Genomic DNA, 13,385 nt, shown 5'->3' on the forward strand with positions numbered 1-13,385 from the left:
TTTTATTTTTAGAAAGACTTTTGGTAACTAGGCGTCTCAGGGCTGGGTTGGGGCCCAAGGTGTAGGGACCCCCTGCCCTTAGTGGATAGCTGGAGCTTGGAGACATTACCCCTTCATCTGGATAATTTTCCAGATGTTTTCTTGGGAGGCTGCTTTGGTCCTTAGAAGCAGTCAGAGTCGGGCAGCTTCTTTTGGCTCTGGGTGAGTGTCACGAAGGTCAGTTGAGGATACCTTGGAAGAAAGGGCCTTATAGGGCACAAAACTCACTCTAGGTTTATATGTAGTACATATTTTTTACTAAAATGTCACCTTAAAAACACCTACAAATAAAATTCTTTTTCTGTGGCCAGGCAGGCCCCACGTGAGACTGGCTTCTGCAGCCCCGTCCGTGGAGGTGTTAGGGATGCGCACCAAAGTGCTTCCCCAACATCTGCAGGTTAGGGGAGGGTCTGATTCTAAGTGAGAGCTGATGCTCAGGTTTCCCAGCCAGGTTTGTGTCCAGTCCTGAGACATGAAGCAGCAGCCTGCCAGATCCAGGGTCCCTACAACTGAGGGGGGAGAGAGGATCCTGGAAACAGGACTGCTCTGGGTCTGAAGTGTTGCTAAATTTAAAATTAAAAAACAAAAACCTGACAGCAGCTTTTAAATTGTCTTCTCCTATTTCATTGTATTTTTTTTAACTTGCCATAATGGTAGAAAAATCTTTTGCTAAAATGATTTTGATGATTTTTGTTCTATCTTGTTTATAAAAGGAAAAGAAATATACATACTTCAAATTTTGTGACTTTGTGAAGGTTTCTTTAAGATGTGCATTCCTTTCTGCTTGCTCTAGTAAATGTTTTACTACTGGGACCTGTGGATTGCTTGTCATTTCTACTTCACCATGAGTCGGGACATATTAAATATGATTTAGAACAGTGCACATGGTGTGAACACCCAGGAACTAAACTGTCTGTCAGACATCTATCAATCAGTCATCCTGGTTTTATTCAGATGATAATGGGGGAAGAAGACTTGAGAGGCCCACGTGCCCAAGAATAGACTAGACTACAGTGAATGCCACGGCACCACTGAACTTCCCCTTAGGATCTAAAAATGGTGTGACTTCTCGCCCAGCACCCTACATTCTTCACAGAAGGGTTGTGGGCTCTGACAGCACCGACAAGACATTTCAGAGGGGCTTTAAGGGGACCCTTTCTTCCAGCCAGGAAGATGTCCCCCTCGCTGCCCAGGGCCACCATGAGTTCCGGTACCTCAGATCTGTCTCTTCAGACGACTGCAGTGCAGGCAAGGGTAGGGCTGGTACGAAGGCAGCCAGAAGCTGCACCGAATCGCTCCTCATCCTGACACAGCCCTGCCCGCAGAAGTTCTGGTGGCTCCGCTCACTTCCGCTTGTGCTTTTTCTTCTGCTCTTTCCGTTGCTGTGCTCTTTGGTCCTTCTTCATTCTCGAGTCCACCACCTTGAAGTGACCTCTGACCCCAGCTGGCCGGCCCACTTTGCGGCCCACACCTTTTTTGGCTACAACATAGGTGACTTGGCGTTTCTCCTTTCCAAGCCCAGCTTTCTTATAGAGACTGTAAGTGGAAGACACAGGTTAGAGACTTTCTGCCACTCCTTCACCCCCGTGTACCTTTGTGGGTGACCCCCCCCCCCTCACCTTCGAAGCTGTGCCACTTTCTCCCGTTCTGAGATGTCCACTGTGTTGACCACAGCTTCTGCCTTCTTCTTGGTTTGCTCCAGCTTCTTCAGCATCTGTGGGGGGACCTCGGTCAGGCTGACCTCTTTTCCTACCCCTGCCTCACCCACCCAGAGTCTCAGGCAGCCCCACTGCTTACCCTCCGTTTCTTCCTGGCCTTGGCCTCAGCCACTTTCTTGATGGGACGTGCATTGATTTCCCGCCAGCGTTTCCGGTAACGCTCCACCTCCTTCTTATCAATAGGCAACTGTCGTATCCTGTGCTGCTTTTCCTCCTGCACAAACCAGTCTGGAAGCTCCCCCTCATCCTCATTAAATGTGTACCTTGGTGGAGAGGACACCAGTCTAGGCTTTCAAAGAAATCCTTCCTCACTCCCACCCCTTCTCGTGACTTTCTGGCCCCTTACCGGCTGAAGGAGTCATCAATGAGGTTCCTCCTGGCTTTTTTGGAAGAAGCAATAATAGCACCTAGAGCAAGGCCTTCAGGGTCCAGTATCCGATGTTTCACTAGAGAGGGAAGAAGGAAGTCAAAGCTCAGTCCCCAGCACTGACCCCTCCATGTTGCCTCCCATTCTACTAGGTGCAGAGCTCTCACCTGGGTCCTTGATAGGCACGATCTCAAACCCATCATCATCATCATCTGACTTAGGCCCACGGCTTTGCTTCTGCCTGCGGCGCGGTTTCCAGCTGTGGAAGGAGGAGGACCGTGCACGCACGTCCCACCATTACCCACGCCACTCAGGCCCACTCCTGCTCACCTCACCCCTGGTTCTTAGTTAAAAATGCTTGGGGGACTTCCAGAAATCTTGCCACCCAGGCTGTACTGCAGACCACTCAAATTAGAATCATCAGTATTTAAAGTTCTCCATCTGCAGCCAGAGCTGCAAACCCCCAATTACAGAGCGCTGGTTACAACCACCGCTTCCTCTTCAGCTCTTCTCCTGTCAGCTGCAACCACTCACCTCTCTTCACCCTCACCCTCACTGCTACTGCTGTCACTGTCAGGACTGCCATCTCTCTCTGCCCCGCCGGGGCCAGTGGCAGCCTCTGTCCCTGAAGGAGCCTCTGCCCTCTCAGGGGCCTCATCCTGGCACGGGGGAGGTTTGTTCTCCATCTTCACACCGGAAGGCAGTGGTGGCAGCTGCTGCCCCTTGCGACGGCTCTCGTACAACAGCTGGGCCTGACCGATCTCCAGGGCCTCGTCAGCATCATCCCCAATCCCACTGAAGCCATCCTGTGATGGGGGAATCGTCAGGCACCCTCTGCCCAGGGAATGCCAGTCCCTGTCTGTCTCGGCCACCAGCCTCTGCTTACCTTTGAGAACCACAGGCTGGCCTGTTCTTCCTGCAGTAGTGCCTTTTCCTCCAATGGTACCAGCAATGGATTCTCTTCTTCTTCCTCCTCTTTACCATCTTGCACTTCAGCAAACCGTACACTGTAGACCCAAGGAAAGTGGGTGGAGGGTCAGTGCCCTGGAGGGCTTGCTGCCCACACTCCCACTGGCAAGCCCTGCCACCAGCTCTGCTTTGGACTTGAGCTGAGGGTGCCCTGCAGACACCTCCCCACACCCCCCGCTTACCACTTTTGGTCCTTTAGACTCTGAGGTGCTCTGACTCCCACCAGCTCCTCTGGGTCCAGGTCACTATCCAGAGACGTATCATCCTCCTCCTCAACATCTGATATGTAGATGTCGTCTCTTGGCAGATCAGACAAAAACATGTCTGCAGCACTCATGTCCCCCTGTGTTACCTCCTCTAACAACTGAGGTTTGACAGAGAAACAGAGGTCAAGGGCACTAACAAGGTACATACTGCTTTTTTCCTCCGTGTTCATCACCTTAGTTTATCCTCAGCAACACTAGAAAACACACTGTGTCAAGCACATAATACCTTCTTTTACAGACAGGGAAGTGATAGGATTAACCATTTAAAACATCCCACTCTAGGCCAGATCATTCAGCTGTCTCTTCTTCAGTGGTAGCAGAAATAGGTTTATGGAAAAGTACCCCATGGTCTTATTAGTGTCCGATTTTAAAATGTTCTAAAACACTGCTTTTTAAAAAATTACTTTCAGAAGGCACCTTATCACCGGAGAATAATATCTACAACTCTTGTTTCCACTGAATAAAGGAGCCCATGCCATATACATCTAACAGGAAGCACTGTTTCACTAATAAACCAGCTGTCAACTCCAAAATCTGTTTTCCTCATGGCAAGGATAGCTACTATTTCTTGAATCACATACCAGGAATTACGCCATCTTTTTTTTTATTCCTTCCAAAAACGCGAGTAGGTAGGTTCTATCATTTTCTTTTACAGATGAGGAAACTGAGGCAAAGAGCGCGTTAAGTGGTAGTCGGCTCTGGGACCACTGTGCTCTACTGCCCCCTAAACAACACGACCTGGTTACTACCTTCCCACACAAGAGCCACGAAGGCTCATTTTGTTTGTGATGCTGCTTTTACCAGGAAAAGCAGGCTCTCCAGTATTCAGCAGAAAGCACCATCCAGCAGCCTACTGCAACAAGGTGCTAACTTGGTCTCAGTGAACTGAAGAACGCTGTTCCCCTCTGAGGGAAACCCTCCATCACACGTGCTCGTAACCCACGCACCCTGGCTGCATCGCCTATGACCTGAGCTTCCTGCAACGAGGGCCTCTTGGTTCTGATATTCCAGTTCTACAAGGATAAATCTACACCACACTCACAAATCTTCCTACTTTCATTATTTTAGGGGTATGTTCTTTCCTGGCCTTTTGAGACACAAGGCTCTGGTTTTTTTCCCAGTCTCCCCTCATCAAGTCATGTATGGGTGAAGGCAGCAACCATGAGCCAGGATCTTTCAGCACACTCACCAAGAAGACATCCAACGCCCCACCTCCAAACACCCACACAGATCCTCCTGTCCCCTCAGTGGGCCCCGAACCCCGCCTCACCTGGTGACCCCGGATGGTGCGCAGGGAGAACATGCCAGTCTCCCCCTCGTCTGCAATGGAAACCCCGGGAAGATCCATCTTCAGCTCCACACGTTCCCGCTGCTTCCTCTGCTCACGCAGCAGCTTCTTTTTCTTCCTGAGGGGATGGTCTGAGGAATTAAAGCTGCCCGGCTCTGAAGATTCCCTAGTCGTGCCTTCCCCCCCCTCCCCATCTTCACCCACTGAGGGACTCTGCCTTGGGGCTCCCCACTCTCCTCCCCAGCTCCCCTCACCTCTTTAACTCCGCCACCTCCTGGGCCTTCATCTCCGCCAGGGTACGGTTCAGCTGCTCCTCCTCCTCCTCCTCCTCCTCCGAGGGCTGCAGCCCCATCCCAGCTGCTGACTCTTCCTCTTCACCTTCCTCTTCCTCCCCTGAGCTGAGGCTGACAAAACAGTTGCAGGAGTTGGTTATTTTCCCAGATGCTTCCCCTCAACACCCAGTCAACAACTGCCCTGGTTTAGCTCCCTCCTCACCTGATGTCCAGTGCCTTTGCTTGTTCTTTCAGTTTCTTGGCCACATACCGCCGAAGCTTCGTTCTCCAGTTCAGTAGGGACCTGCCCCAGAAATACCATTCCTGACCTTGCTGTCCCCCTTTTGTCCCCACCTCCTCGTTTTGGGCCCATACCCCAAATTTCACGTTTGCGCCACAGAAGTCCTAAGGTTCAGGCCCCCACCCCAAACCTCTAACACAGCAGCATCCTGTTCCCAGAGATCCAGCGTCACGTCCTTCAAAGGCTTGCCCCTGCCTTTGGGGCTCCCGGCACCCATGCCCACCCCCAGTGCAAACCTGAGCTCCTTACGCCCCAGCACTCTGATATCCTGACAGCACGCCCGGATGTCCTCAGTGGTAGCTGGATGCCGTGCCAACTCTTCATCATCTAGCGAGATCTGTTTGGGAGGAGGGAAAGGAGTCAGGGGAGATGTTCAGGCCATGTTTCTGGGGCTCCCTTGTACCGCTCGAGTCTGGGGACTCACTTCACTGGCTTTGGAGAGGAAGTCCACAGGGTTGGCAGCTCGGAGGAAGTCAGTGACTGAGGTTCGGTGATAGAGTGTGAGGTCACCCTCAGCATAGCCTTCAGCCTTAGGAAGGGAAATAACGAAGGTTGAGCAGTCCCTTCTGGGGTGTCTGTAAGACTGACCAGGCCCGACCTCCCGAGTCCCAGGACCTGAAGGTGACCCCCACTCGCCAAACACACCTTTGGCTTCTTCTTAGTCACCAATTCAGTAACAGTCTTGACCTGAACTTCAACCTCCTTGAAGGCAAATTTCGGGTCAAAGAATTTACTGTCAACCTTGTCAGGAGCCAGGAATCCTAAGGTAATAGGATATATAAGAAAGTGTGCTTTGGTAGGTGGGAGACTGAATCAAGAGAACAAAAGAAGTGATGCCCACCCTGGCAGACTACAAAGATCTCTGCAGATTCATGACGAGAGGCTTGGGGCTTGGTGGCCTGGACACGGCGGAAGAGCTGCTGGAAGATCCACAGCAAGGGCTGATAGTCACGGGAACGGAAAACCTTTGTGATGAAGCAGCCACCACGGCCCAGAAAATCACAAGCCAAACGCAGAGCCATCAGTGTCAAATGGGCTGTGGGGGGGAGACAGTTAGCTGAGGACCTCTGCAGCCTGAGAGGGCATGCCCACCTCCACCCTCAGCTCCATGCCCCCCGATCCCGGCACCTTGTGAGTAAGCATCATGGACCCAGCTAGCCCCGACGTTGGGGGCCCCGTCATTGAGCACAACATCAACTTTCCAGGTTTTCAGCTCCTTCCTCAGGGCCTACAGAGAAGGAAAGAAACCACAGCAACAGAAATACAGAAATGGCTACGAATGGAGCCCTTAGTTCAGCCATCTGTTGAGTGCCCACCACGGCCAAATCCTGTGCCATGGACAGGGGATACAACAATAAGCAAAAATAACACGTCTGTTTTCATGGAGCTTACAGTCTACCAGTGAATTTGCTGGAAAGGATTTCACTGAAATCTCTGCACTTCCTCCAATTCCAAAGACCTCTTTCCTGAATAAATAAAGGCTGGGTACACACACAATATTACGGGCCTTGTTACATAAACAACATGCAGCCACTGCTCAAGGCATGGTTAACAGGAAAAACGTGCCTTCAGGGGATCAGGGTGGGAAGAGGGATGAATGTGGATATCTACATATAAAGGGAACAGGAAAAGAGAGATTCCTATTACCTGCCTACAGCGTTCTGTTGTGATGTCCTCTTGGAGTGTCACCACATTGGGAAGAGGCTTGATTGGAACCAGATCCACTCCTAGTAGAAATTAGGGCAGAGTATTCCAAAAGGTTGTCTCAAGCAGGGAGAAAGGAAATGCAGAACACAGGGTCTCACACTCCCACCCCCTGGAACATCCAGGAGCACCACCTGTCACTCACCCACAATAAGGCTGGATACAGGCATAAACTTGGTGGCCACTTGCAGCCTATAAAAGAGAAGTAAAGATTAAAACACCCTGGACTGTCCCTTCCCCTCCCTCAGCAATGTGATCTCTCATCCCCGGTGTTAGGGGCCCCTGCTAAGTGCAGTGGAAGTGAGACAGGCTGGGACCTGGGACCCTTTGCTGCAATGCTTGCACCTGGACAAAACTCCTTGAGCAACAGAATACAAAGAAACTATGAGGGACTAAACAGTGCATGCATACCCAGTTGGGGTGAATTATGGACAAAAAGACAAAAATTATAGACCAAAAAAACCCCAACACACCACCCCACTGTCACCTCTGAAGAGCTGGGAGCAAAAACAGGGTGTAGGAAGCAGGAGCAGAAGCAGGGCACTGCACATGCCCCCCAGCACTCAACACCACCAAAGGGGCAGGCAGACCACCTCAGCCGCCCCTCAGGCCGGACCCCCGGACACATCCCCACCTTCACGCTATATAAGGAACCAGCCAGCCCCCTCCTTGGGGAGCTGGCTAGCAAGGGAACCCGCTACCTGTTTTCGCTGCCCCCTGCTGCAGCAGGGGCCCCAAGAAAACCTTGCCTGAATTTCTTGTCTGGCCTCTAGTCAATTTCTATTGATTGGGGAAAACCAAGAACCCTGGTCGGTATCAGCCAATCATGTCATAAGTACACGGTCCAAATCTTTCCCTCTGCAGCTTACTTCTGGGGAGTAGAGAAATTTGAGGTTGGTATTACTGTTTCCCTCCCACCCCAAATGCAACTCTCAGTCATCCAAGGCTGGAATCCAGAATGCTTCCATAAGAAGCGTCAGGCGCCGGGTGTTACACACCATCCACCCGGTGCAGCGCACAGGTCCAGCAAGGCTCGGGCTTTCTGCAGAAATTGAAAGCGGCGATTCAGCTGGATCAGCTTGAAAGCCGACCGGGAACGGTAACCTGGAGGCGGCGACAAAGTACTGTAGTAAGTTCCGCGAAGCGCTTTCCCAGCGGGATTTCTGCGGCCTCACGACCCACCACCCTTTCTGCGGAAGAAAAACTCAATATTCGGAAAGGGGGCGAACCGGCCAAGGTTGGTGGCGCGCCCGCTCGCAGACGGCGCGAACCCTGACTCACCCGTCTCCTTTGCCAAGTGATAGAACTTGTCTCGCCGGCTCTTCCCGACTTTGCCCTTTTTGCCCATGGTGGAACGTAGGAGCGCCACTCAATCTGGAGAGAAAGCAGAAATTGGGACGTCTCTTCCCGGAGCACTAGATTCCGCTCTTCGTTCCCCACTCGCCGTCGCAAACACACTCTTAGCCTCAGTCCACACTACTCACCGCCACCCAGCACCACTTCCACCACCCCTGAAGCGGAACGTGTGGGCAGCAAACGTATTTCCGCTTCCGCTTGCGTCGCTCGCGTCCCCGGATCCAAGTTTTCCGCCATTTTGAGCGTGGCCACAAAAATTTTCTCCATTTTCTGTCCCCAGGTTTTATAAGTTGGAAGCTGGCACCAGGGGAAGTGGTTACTTTAACCAAAACCGAATTTCTAGAGAGTAATGTTTAGGAGTTCTGCTAACCCTTTTCAAAGCTCCTGACCTCGCGTACCCCCGCCCCTCCCCTCATGGCCCCTGTTACTTATTACCGTCTGTCCTCACACCCCGCCCATTGACCCGGAACTGTTCTCTGCCTTGGTTTTCGGGCCCCAAACCCCTGCTTCTGCGCCTGCGCGCCAAGGCGGCTCTGATGCCGGCCGCGGAAGAGGGAAGATGGCGCTTGACGGACCAGAGCAGGTATGGCGGCGGTGGTCGGGCGGGGACTGGGGCTGGATGCGAAACAGGTGTGATCCGAGGTGGGCAGCCGGCCGGGGCAAGAGGGTGGGGGGAGTCGGGGGTGGGTGGGCCAGTCTAGACTGGGCCCTACCTGGGACCGGATCTGCTGTGTCAGCGCCGCCCCCGGCGGTCAAGGCAGGGCCGGGAGTGGAAGACCCGGTGGAAGCCGAGTAAGTGAGAGAAGCGGTGGGAGCGGGAACCCACCCTTCCGCGAGTCGGGGGAGTCGGGGGACACGTCCTTCCTGCTGACTCCTCCTGTAGTAATAACACCTCGGGTTTGTATAGCGTTCCCGGGTGTGTCGTCTCTTGATCCTCCTGAAAGTCTTAAGAGGTAGGCACCGTCCTCATTCTGTTTTAGTTTAGTCACGGGGAAATGGTTCCGAAGAGATGGAGTGAGGGATTAGAACCCAAATCTTAAATCTCCGAAATCCAAGCTGGAAGTAGCTTTATCCCTTGGATGTTTAACCTGTTGGTTACTAATTACACTGTGTCTTCAGATGGAGCTGGAAGAAGGGAAGGCAGGCAGTGGACTCCGCCAGTATTACCTGTCCAAGATTGAAGAACTCCAGGTGAGAACGGACTCCAAAGGTCCAGAGGGAGCTAGAAGGGGGATGAGGGATTGATGGAAAGGATTTCTACAAATCCATATAATTCCACTGGGGGCGCAGTGGAAGAAGTAACAAGCCAACGGTATAAAGTATATGAAGTTAACAGCCTCTTGTTCCTCTCAAGTCCCATCATTTTGAAGGTAGTATTCACAGTTCATTAAACATCTTTAAAAGTCAAATTTTAACGTAAGAGGTACCCCCAGCCAAAAGTCATTCTTCTTAGAAGAAGCCTGAATGAGAGGGTTTCTTATAAAAGAGAAGACGTAGGATCAGAAGATGAGATTTATCAGAGGGAGGGTTGGGGCAGAGTGAGGGAAGACAGAATTGAGGAGTCTGGACAATGCTGATTTCGTAGGACTGAATGAAAAGGAACTGGACAACCCAGTGCTCTAGCCTAAACAGGGAGCAGGGACCATAGAAATAAGGAAAATAATGTCAATTGGATGGAGGAGAGCCACAAGGAAAAATTCTGAACTCCAGGTACATTTGTAGGTATCATACTTGGTTTGTCACTTTTTTTTTTAGAAGAGACTGTGATATATATATATTTTATTTATTTATTTTTATTTTTGGCTGTGTTGGGTCTTCGTTGCTGCACGCGGGCTCTCTCTAGTTGCGGCGAGTGGGGCTACTCTTCGTTATGGTGCGCGGGCTTCTCATTGTGGTGGCTTCTCTTGTTGCGGAGCACGGGCTCTAGGCGGGCTTCAGTAGTTGTGGCTCGCAGGCCCTAGAGCGCAGGCTCAGTAGTTGTGGCACACAGGCTTAGCTGCTCCGCGGCATGTGGGATCCTCCCGGAGCAGGGCTCGAACCTGTGTCCCCTGCTTTGGCAGGTGGATTCTTAACCACTGCGCCACCAAGGAAGTCCGGTTTGTCATTTTTGAAATGCATTACATGTGCTTTCATTTGTTCCTCACGTTAGTCCTGAAAAGAGGCAGGATAGGTGATGCTTGCAGTTTGGTAACAGATCTAGACCTTTTACATAGCTTTCATTGGCTTTACCCAACTGTTAATTGCCAGCAATGGGGCTAGAACTTAGGCTTCTGACTCAGAGGTCTTCCCACTCTACCGTTACCAGTCTGCAAGAAACTGACTATGTGAGCCAGCTGTTAACTCTTCTCCACTACTGTTTGTTATTCCTGGACCAGTATTAGACAAGCAGCCTTTTTTTCCTGTGGTTGTCCTACACTCCAGAGGGGCTCTTGGAGGACAGGATAGGGTCGTTAGAATCATATTGGAGAATCTGAATGGAGAATGCAGGTGCCTTGTGCTCCTTCCTCGCTTAGTTCATATCAGCCTATGAGGGTTTTGGCCAAGATCGTAGGCCAAGATCGTAACCGCCTACCGTCTTCCACCCTTTGCTTCTTGTCCTCCACAGCTGATCGTGAATGATAAGAGCCAAAATCTCCGGAGGCTGCAGGCACAGAGGAATGAGCTTAATGCAAAAGGTGAGGGGGAAAGATGGGAAGGCTGTGTGGGGGCAGTTTGAAGTGAGTCTTCACGTTGGTGCCTATTGCTTTTCCCAGTGCAAGGCCATGCTCTCTTTACACGCACATCTCTCTCCTGAGCCCCATCGTAATCTCCTTAAAGACATGAACTTTGACTTTTTTTTTGAGGCCTTCCCTTCAAAACTTTACAGTGGTGCTTAGTTCATGCATGTTGAATCAAGTCATGGGTGGGGGACACCAAAGAATCTGGGTGGCCATTGTGTCTGTTTCGCATCTAGTTCGCCTGTTGCGGGAAGAGCTACAGCTGCTGCAGGAACAGGGATCCTACGTGGGGGAAGTAGTCCGGGCCATGGATAAGAAGAAAGTGTTGGTTAAGGTAAAGGTGACGTGACCCCAGGGACCAGCCCGTTGCCCACTGCGTTCCCGTAGCTTTGTGTGTAGCGAGGACACTGTTGTCGCTTTACTGTAAGACCCATGTGTCTTCCTGGGCGAGGCTGGTGATTTGGTGGCTGTCGGGGAAGGTCATGAGCTGTTGTTTCTCTAGGTACATCCTGAGGGCAAGTTTGTCGTAGACGTAGATAAGAACATCGACATCAATGATGTGAGTGCAGCTGGGGAGGTGGGAAGTGGGGGCTCAGCTCTCACCACACCACTTCCTGAACCTCTCTCTCCTCACCCAGGTGACACCCAATTGCCGGGTGGCTCTCAGAAATGACAGCTACACTCTGCACAAGATCCTGCCCAACAAGGTAGACCCATTGGTGTCACTGATGATGGTGGAGAAGGTGCCAGATTCAACTTACGAGATGATTGGTGGACTGGACAAGCAGATCAAGGAGATCAAAGAAGTGATTGAGCTGCCCGTTAAGCATCCTGAGCTCTTTGAAGCGCTGGGCATCGCGCAGCCCAAGGTGAGCAGGGCTTCTGTGGGAGGACCGTGCTGCTACTGTGCATCTCGTGCCCCAGGCTGGATAGACCGGAGCCTGCTTACGCTGGCCCTCCCCATGCAGAGGGCCTGGGGGAGAGGTGCTGCCAGGCCACCGAAGTGGTTTGGTTATAAGCTCCAGAAGGGACCTTGACGTTCATTTTTTTATCTCTAGCATCTAATACGGGATCTAGCACAGTGCACGCACTTGATAAATGTTCATTGAATGAAACGTGGAGGCTGGCTTTTTGCCCTGAGTCCTGTTGTTCTCTAGGGAGTGCTGCTGTACGGACCCCCAGGCACTGGGAAGACACTGTTGGCCCGGGCTGTGGCTCATCATACAGACTGTACTTTCATTCGTGTCTCTGGCTCTGAATTGGTGCAGAAATTCATCGGGGAAGGTAACTGTGGCCAGAAACAAGAAAACTATAAGGCGGCGGGGGCTGGGGGGCCCATCAGCTTAACGCCAGCTTGGCCTCTGTGCAGGGGCAAGAATGGTGAGGGAACTGTTTGTCATGGCCCGAGAACACGCCCCATCTATCATCTTCATGGACGAAATCGACTCCATCGGCTCCTCACGGCTGGAGGGAGGCTCTGGAGGGGACAGTGAAGTCCAGCGCACGATGCTGGAGCTGCTCAACCAGCTGGATGGCTTCGAGGCCACCAAGAACATCAAGGTGCAGTGGGGTCGGCTGTGGGAGGAGCCAAGGGAAGGCCCCGGGTGAGGCTGCAGCCTCAGGAAGGGCTTAGCTGACGCCACCTGCTCTGTCTACTCAGGTCATCATGGCGACTAACAGGATTGACATCCTGGACTCAGCGCTGCTCCGCCCAGGGCGCATTGACAGAAAAATTGAATTCCCACCCCCCAATGAGGAGGTTTGTGATGGGCAGCGCTGGCAGTGGCTCTGGCTGTGAGGGCAGGCCGTGGGCTCAGGCTTTTCCTCTCCCATCGCTAGGCCCGGCTGGACATTTTGAAGATCCATTCTCGGAAAATGAACCTGACCCGGGGGATCAACCTGAGAAAAATTGCTGAGCTCATGCCAGGAGCATCAGGGGCTGAAGTGAAGGTAACTGGAGGGCCCAAGGAAATGGGGGCAGCGGCAGGAAGCTCCAGGTTCCAGGGCACAGCCTCAGCGCCTGTCTTCCTTTCCCTGCTCAGGGCGTGTGCACTGAAGCCGGCATGTACGCACTGCGGGAGCGGCGAGTCCACGTCACCCAGGAGGACTTTGAGATGGCAGTAGCCAAGGTACAGGCCTCCATCTTTCCGCCTTTGCTGATGGTGGCTCTGGAGCAGTGGGGATGGGGCACGTGTTCACCCAGTCTCTAACTTAAATGCTCTCTCTCTCTCCAGGTCATGCAAAAGGACAGTGAGAAAAACATGTCCATCAAGAAGCTATGGAAGTGAGGCGTATGTCCTTTGTGTGGGTCCCTCAAATAAAGCTCTGCAGGACGAGACCTTGAGGACTTGAGTCTGTTAATGAGTGGCCGCACTGTTCAGTCACCAG

The 13,385-nt window shown here is 52.1% G+C and overlaps 2 protein-coding genes across 3 annotated transcripts; one reads left to right on the forward strand and one right to left on the reverse strand.

Annotated features, from left to right (window-relative positions):
• Positions 1 to 966: 966 nt before the first annotated feature.
• FTSJ3 (FtsJ RNA 2'-O-methyltransferase 3) lies at positions 967 to 8,540 on the reverse strand. Of its 2 annotated transcripts, XM_007175761.2 has the most exons (21): positions 8,409 to 8,540; positions 8,206 to 8,298; positions 7,923 to 8,028; positions 7,070 to 7,116; positions 6,868 to 6,947; positions 6,349 to 6,448; positions 6,062 to 6,256; positions 5,866 to 5,981; positions 5,645 to 5,749; positions 5,457 to 5,557; positions 5,143 to 5,223; positions 4,902 to 5,051; positions 4,630 to 4,765; positions 3,276 to 3,457; positions 3,011 to 3,131; positions 2,659 to 2,930; positions 2,292 to 2,383; positions 2,104 to 2,203; positions 1,837 to 2,020; positions 1,659 to 1,753; positions 967 to 1,575 (listed from the first exon to the last, which is right to left on the reverse strand). In XM_007175761.2, the coding sequence occupies exons 2-21, from the start codon at positions 8,270 to 8,272 to the stop codon at positions 1,383 to 1,385; spliced, it is 2,523 nt and encodes an 840-aa protein (XP_007175823.1). In that variant the 5' UTR covers positions 8,273 to 8,298; positions 8,409 to 8,540; the 3' UTR covers positions 967 to 1,382. The 2 variants fall into 2 exon arrangements, with proteins under 2 accessions (XP_007175823.1, XP_057391999.1); XM_057536016.1 differs by lacking the exon at positions 8,409 to 8,540 and having other exon boundaries at positions 8,206 to 8,402.
• A 188-nt stretch (positions 8,541 to 8,728) lies between these two features.
• On the forward strand, positions 8,729 to 13,335 carry PSMC5 (proteasome 26S subunit, ATPase 5). Its single transcript, XM_007175757.2, has 12 exons — positions 8,729 to 8,863; positions 9,400 to 9,471; positions 10,886 to 10,955; positions 11,234 to 11,331; positions 11,500 to 11,556; positions 11,636 to 11,866; positions 12,155 to 12,281; positions 12,367 to 12,557; positions 12,658 to 12,756; positions 12,837 to 12,947; positions 13,040 to 13,126; positions 13,232 to 13,335. Exons 1-12 carry the CDS (start codon positions 8,840 to 8,842, stop codon positions 13,283 to 13,285), a joined length of 1,221 nt encoding a protein of 406 aa, XP_007175819.1. The 5' UTR covers positions 8,729 to 8,839; the 3' UTR covers positions 13,286 to 13,335.
• Positions 13,336 to 13,385: the final 50 nt, after the last annotated feature.

The sequence above is a fragment of the Balaenoptera acutorostrata genome, chromosome 20, assembly GCF_949987535.1.
Source record: "Balaenoptera acutorostrata chromosome 20, mBalAcu1.1, whole genome shotgun sequence".
NCBI lineage: Eukaryota > Metazoa > Chordata > Mammalia > Artiodactyla > Balaenopteridae > Balaenoptera > Balaenoptera acutorostrata.

Bases quoted from the DNA above. Each gene is read 5' to 3' on its own strand.
- FTSJ3 (XM_007175761.2), bottom strand. From the start codon at position 8,272: ATGGGCAAAAAGGGCAAAGTCGGGAAGAGCCGGCGAGACAAGTTCTAT. The intron at 5,558-5,644 runs GTGAGTCCCCAG...CCTCCCAAACAG, and splicing joins TCCTCTCCAAAGCCAGTGAA to ATCTCGCTAGATGATGAAGA. The intron at 1,754-1,836 runs GTAAGCAGTGGG...GTCCCCCCACAG, and splicing joins AGGCCAGGAAGAAACGGAGG to ATGCTGAAGAAGCTGGAGCA.
- PSMC5 (XM_007175757.2), top strand. From the start codon at position 8,840: ATGGCGCTTGACGGACCAGAGCAG. The intron at 10,956-11,233 runs GTGAGGGGGAAA...TTTCGCATCTAG, and splicing joins GAATGAGCTTAATGCAAAAG to TTCGCCTGTTGCGGGAAGAG. The intron at 11,557-11,635 runs GTGAGTGCAGCT...CTCCTCACCCAG, and splicing joins AGAACATCGACATCAATGAT to GTGACACCCAATTGCCGGGT.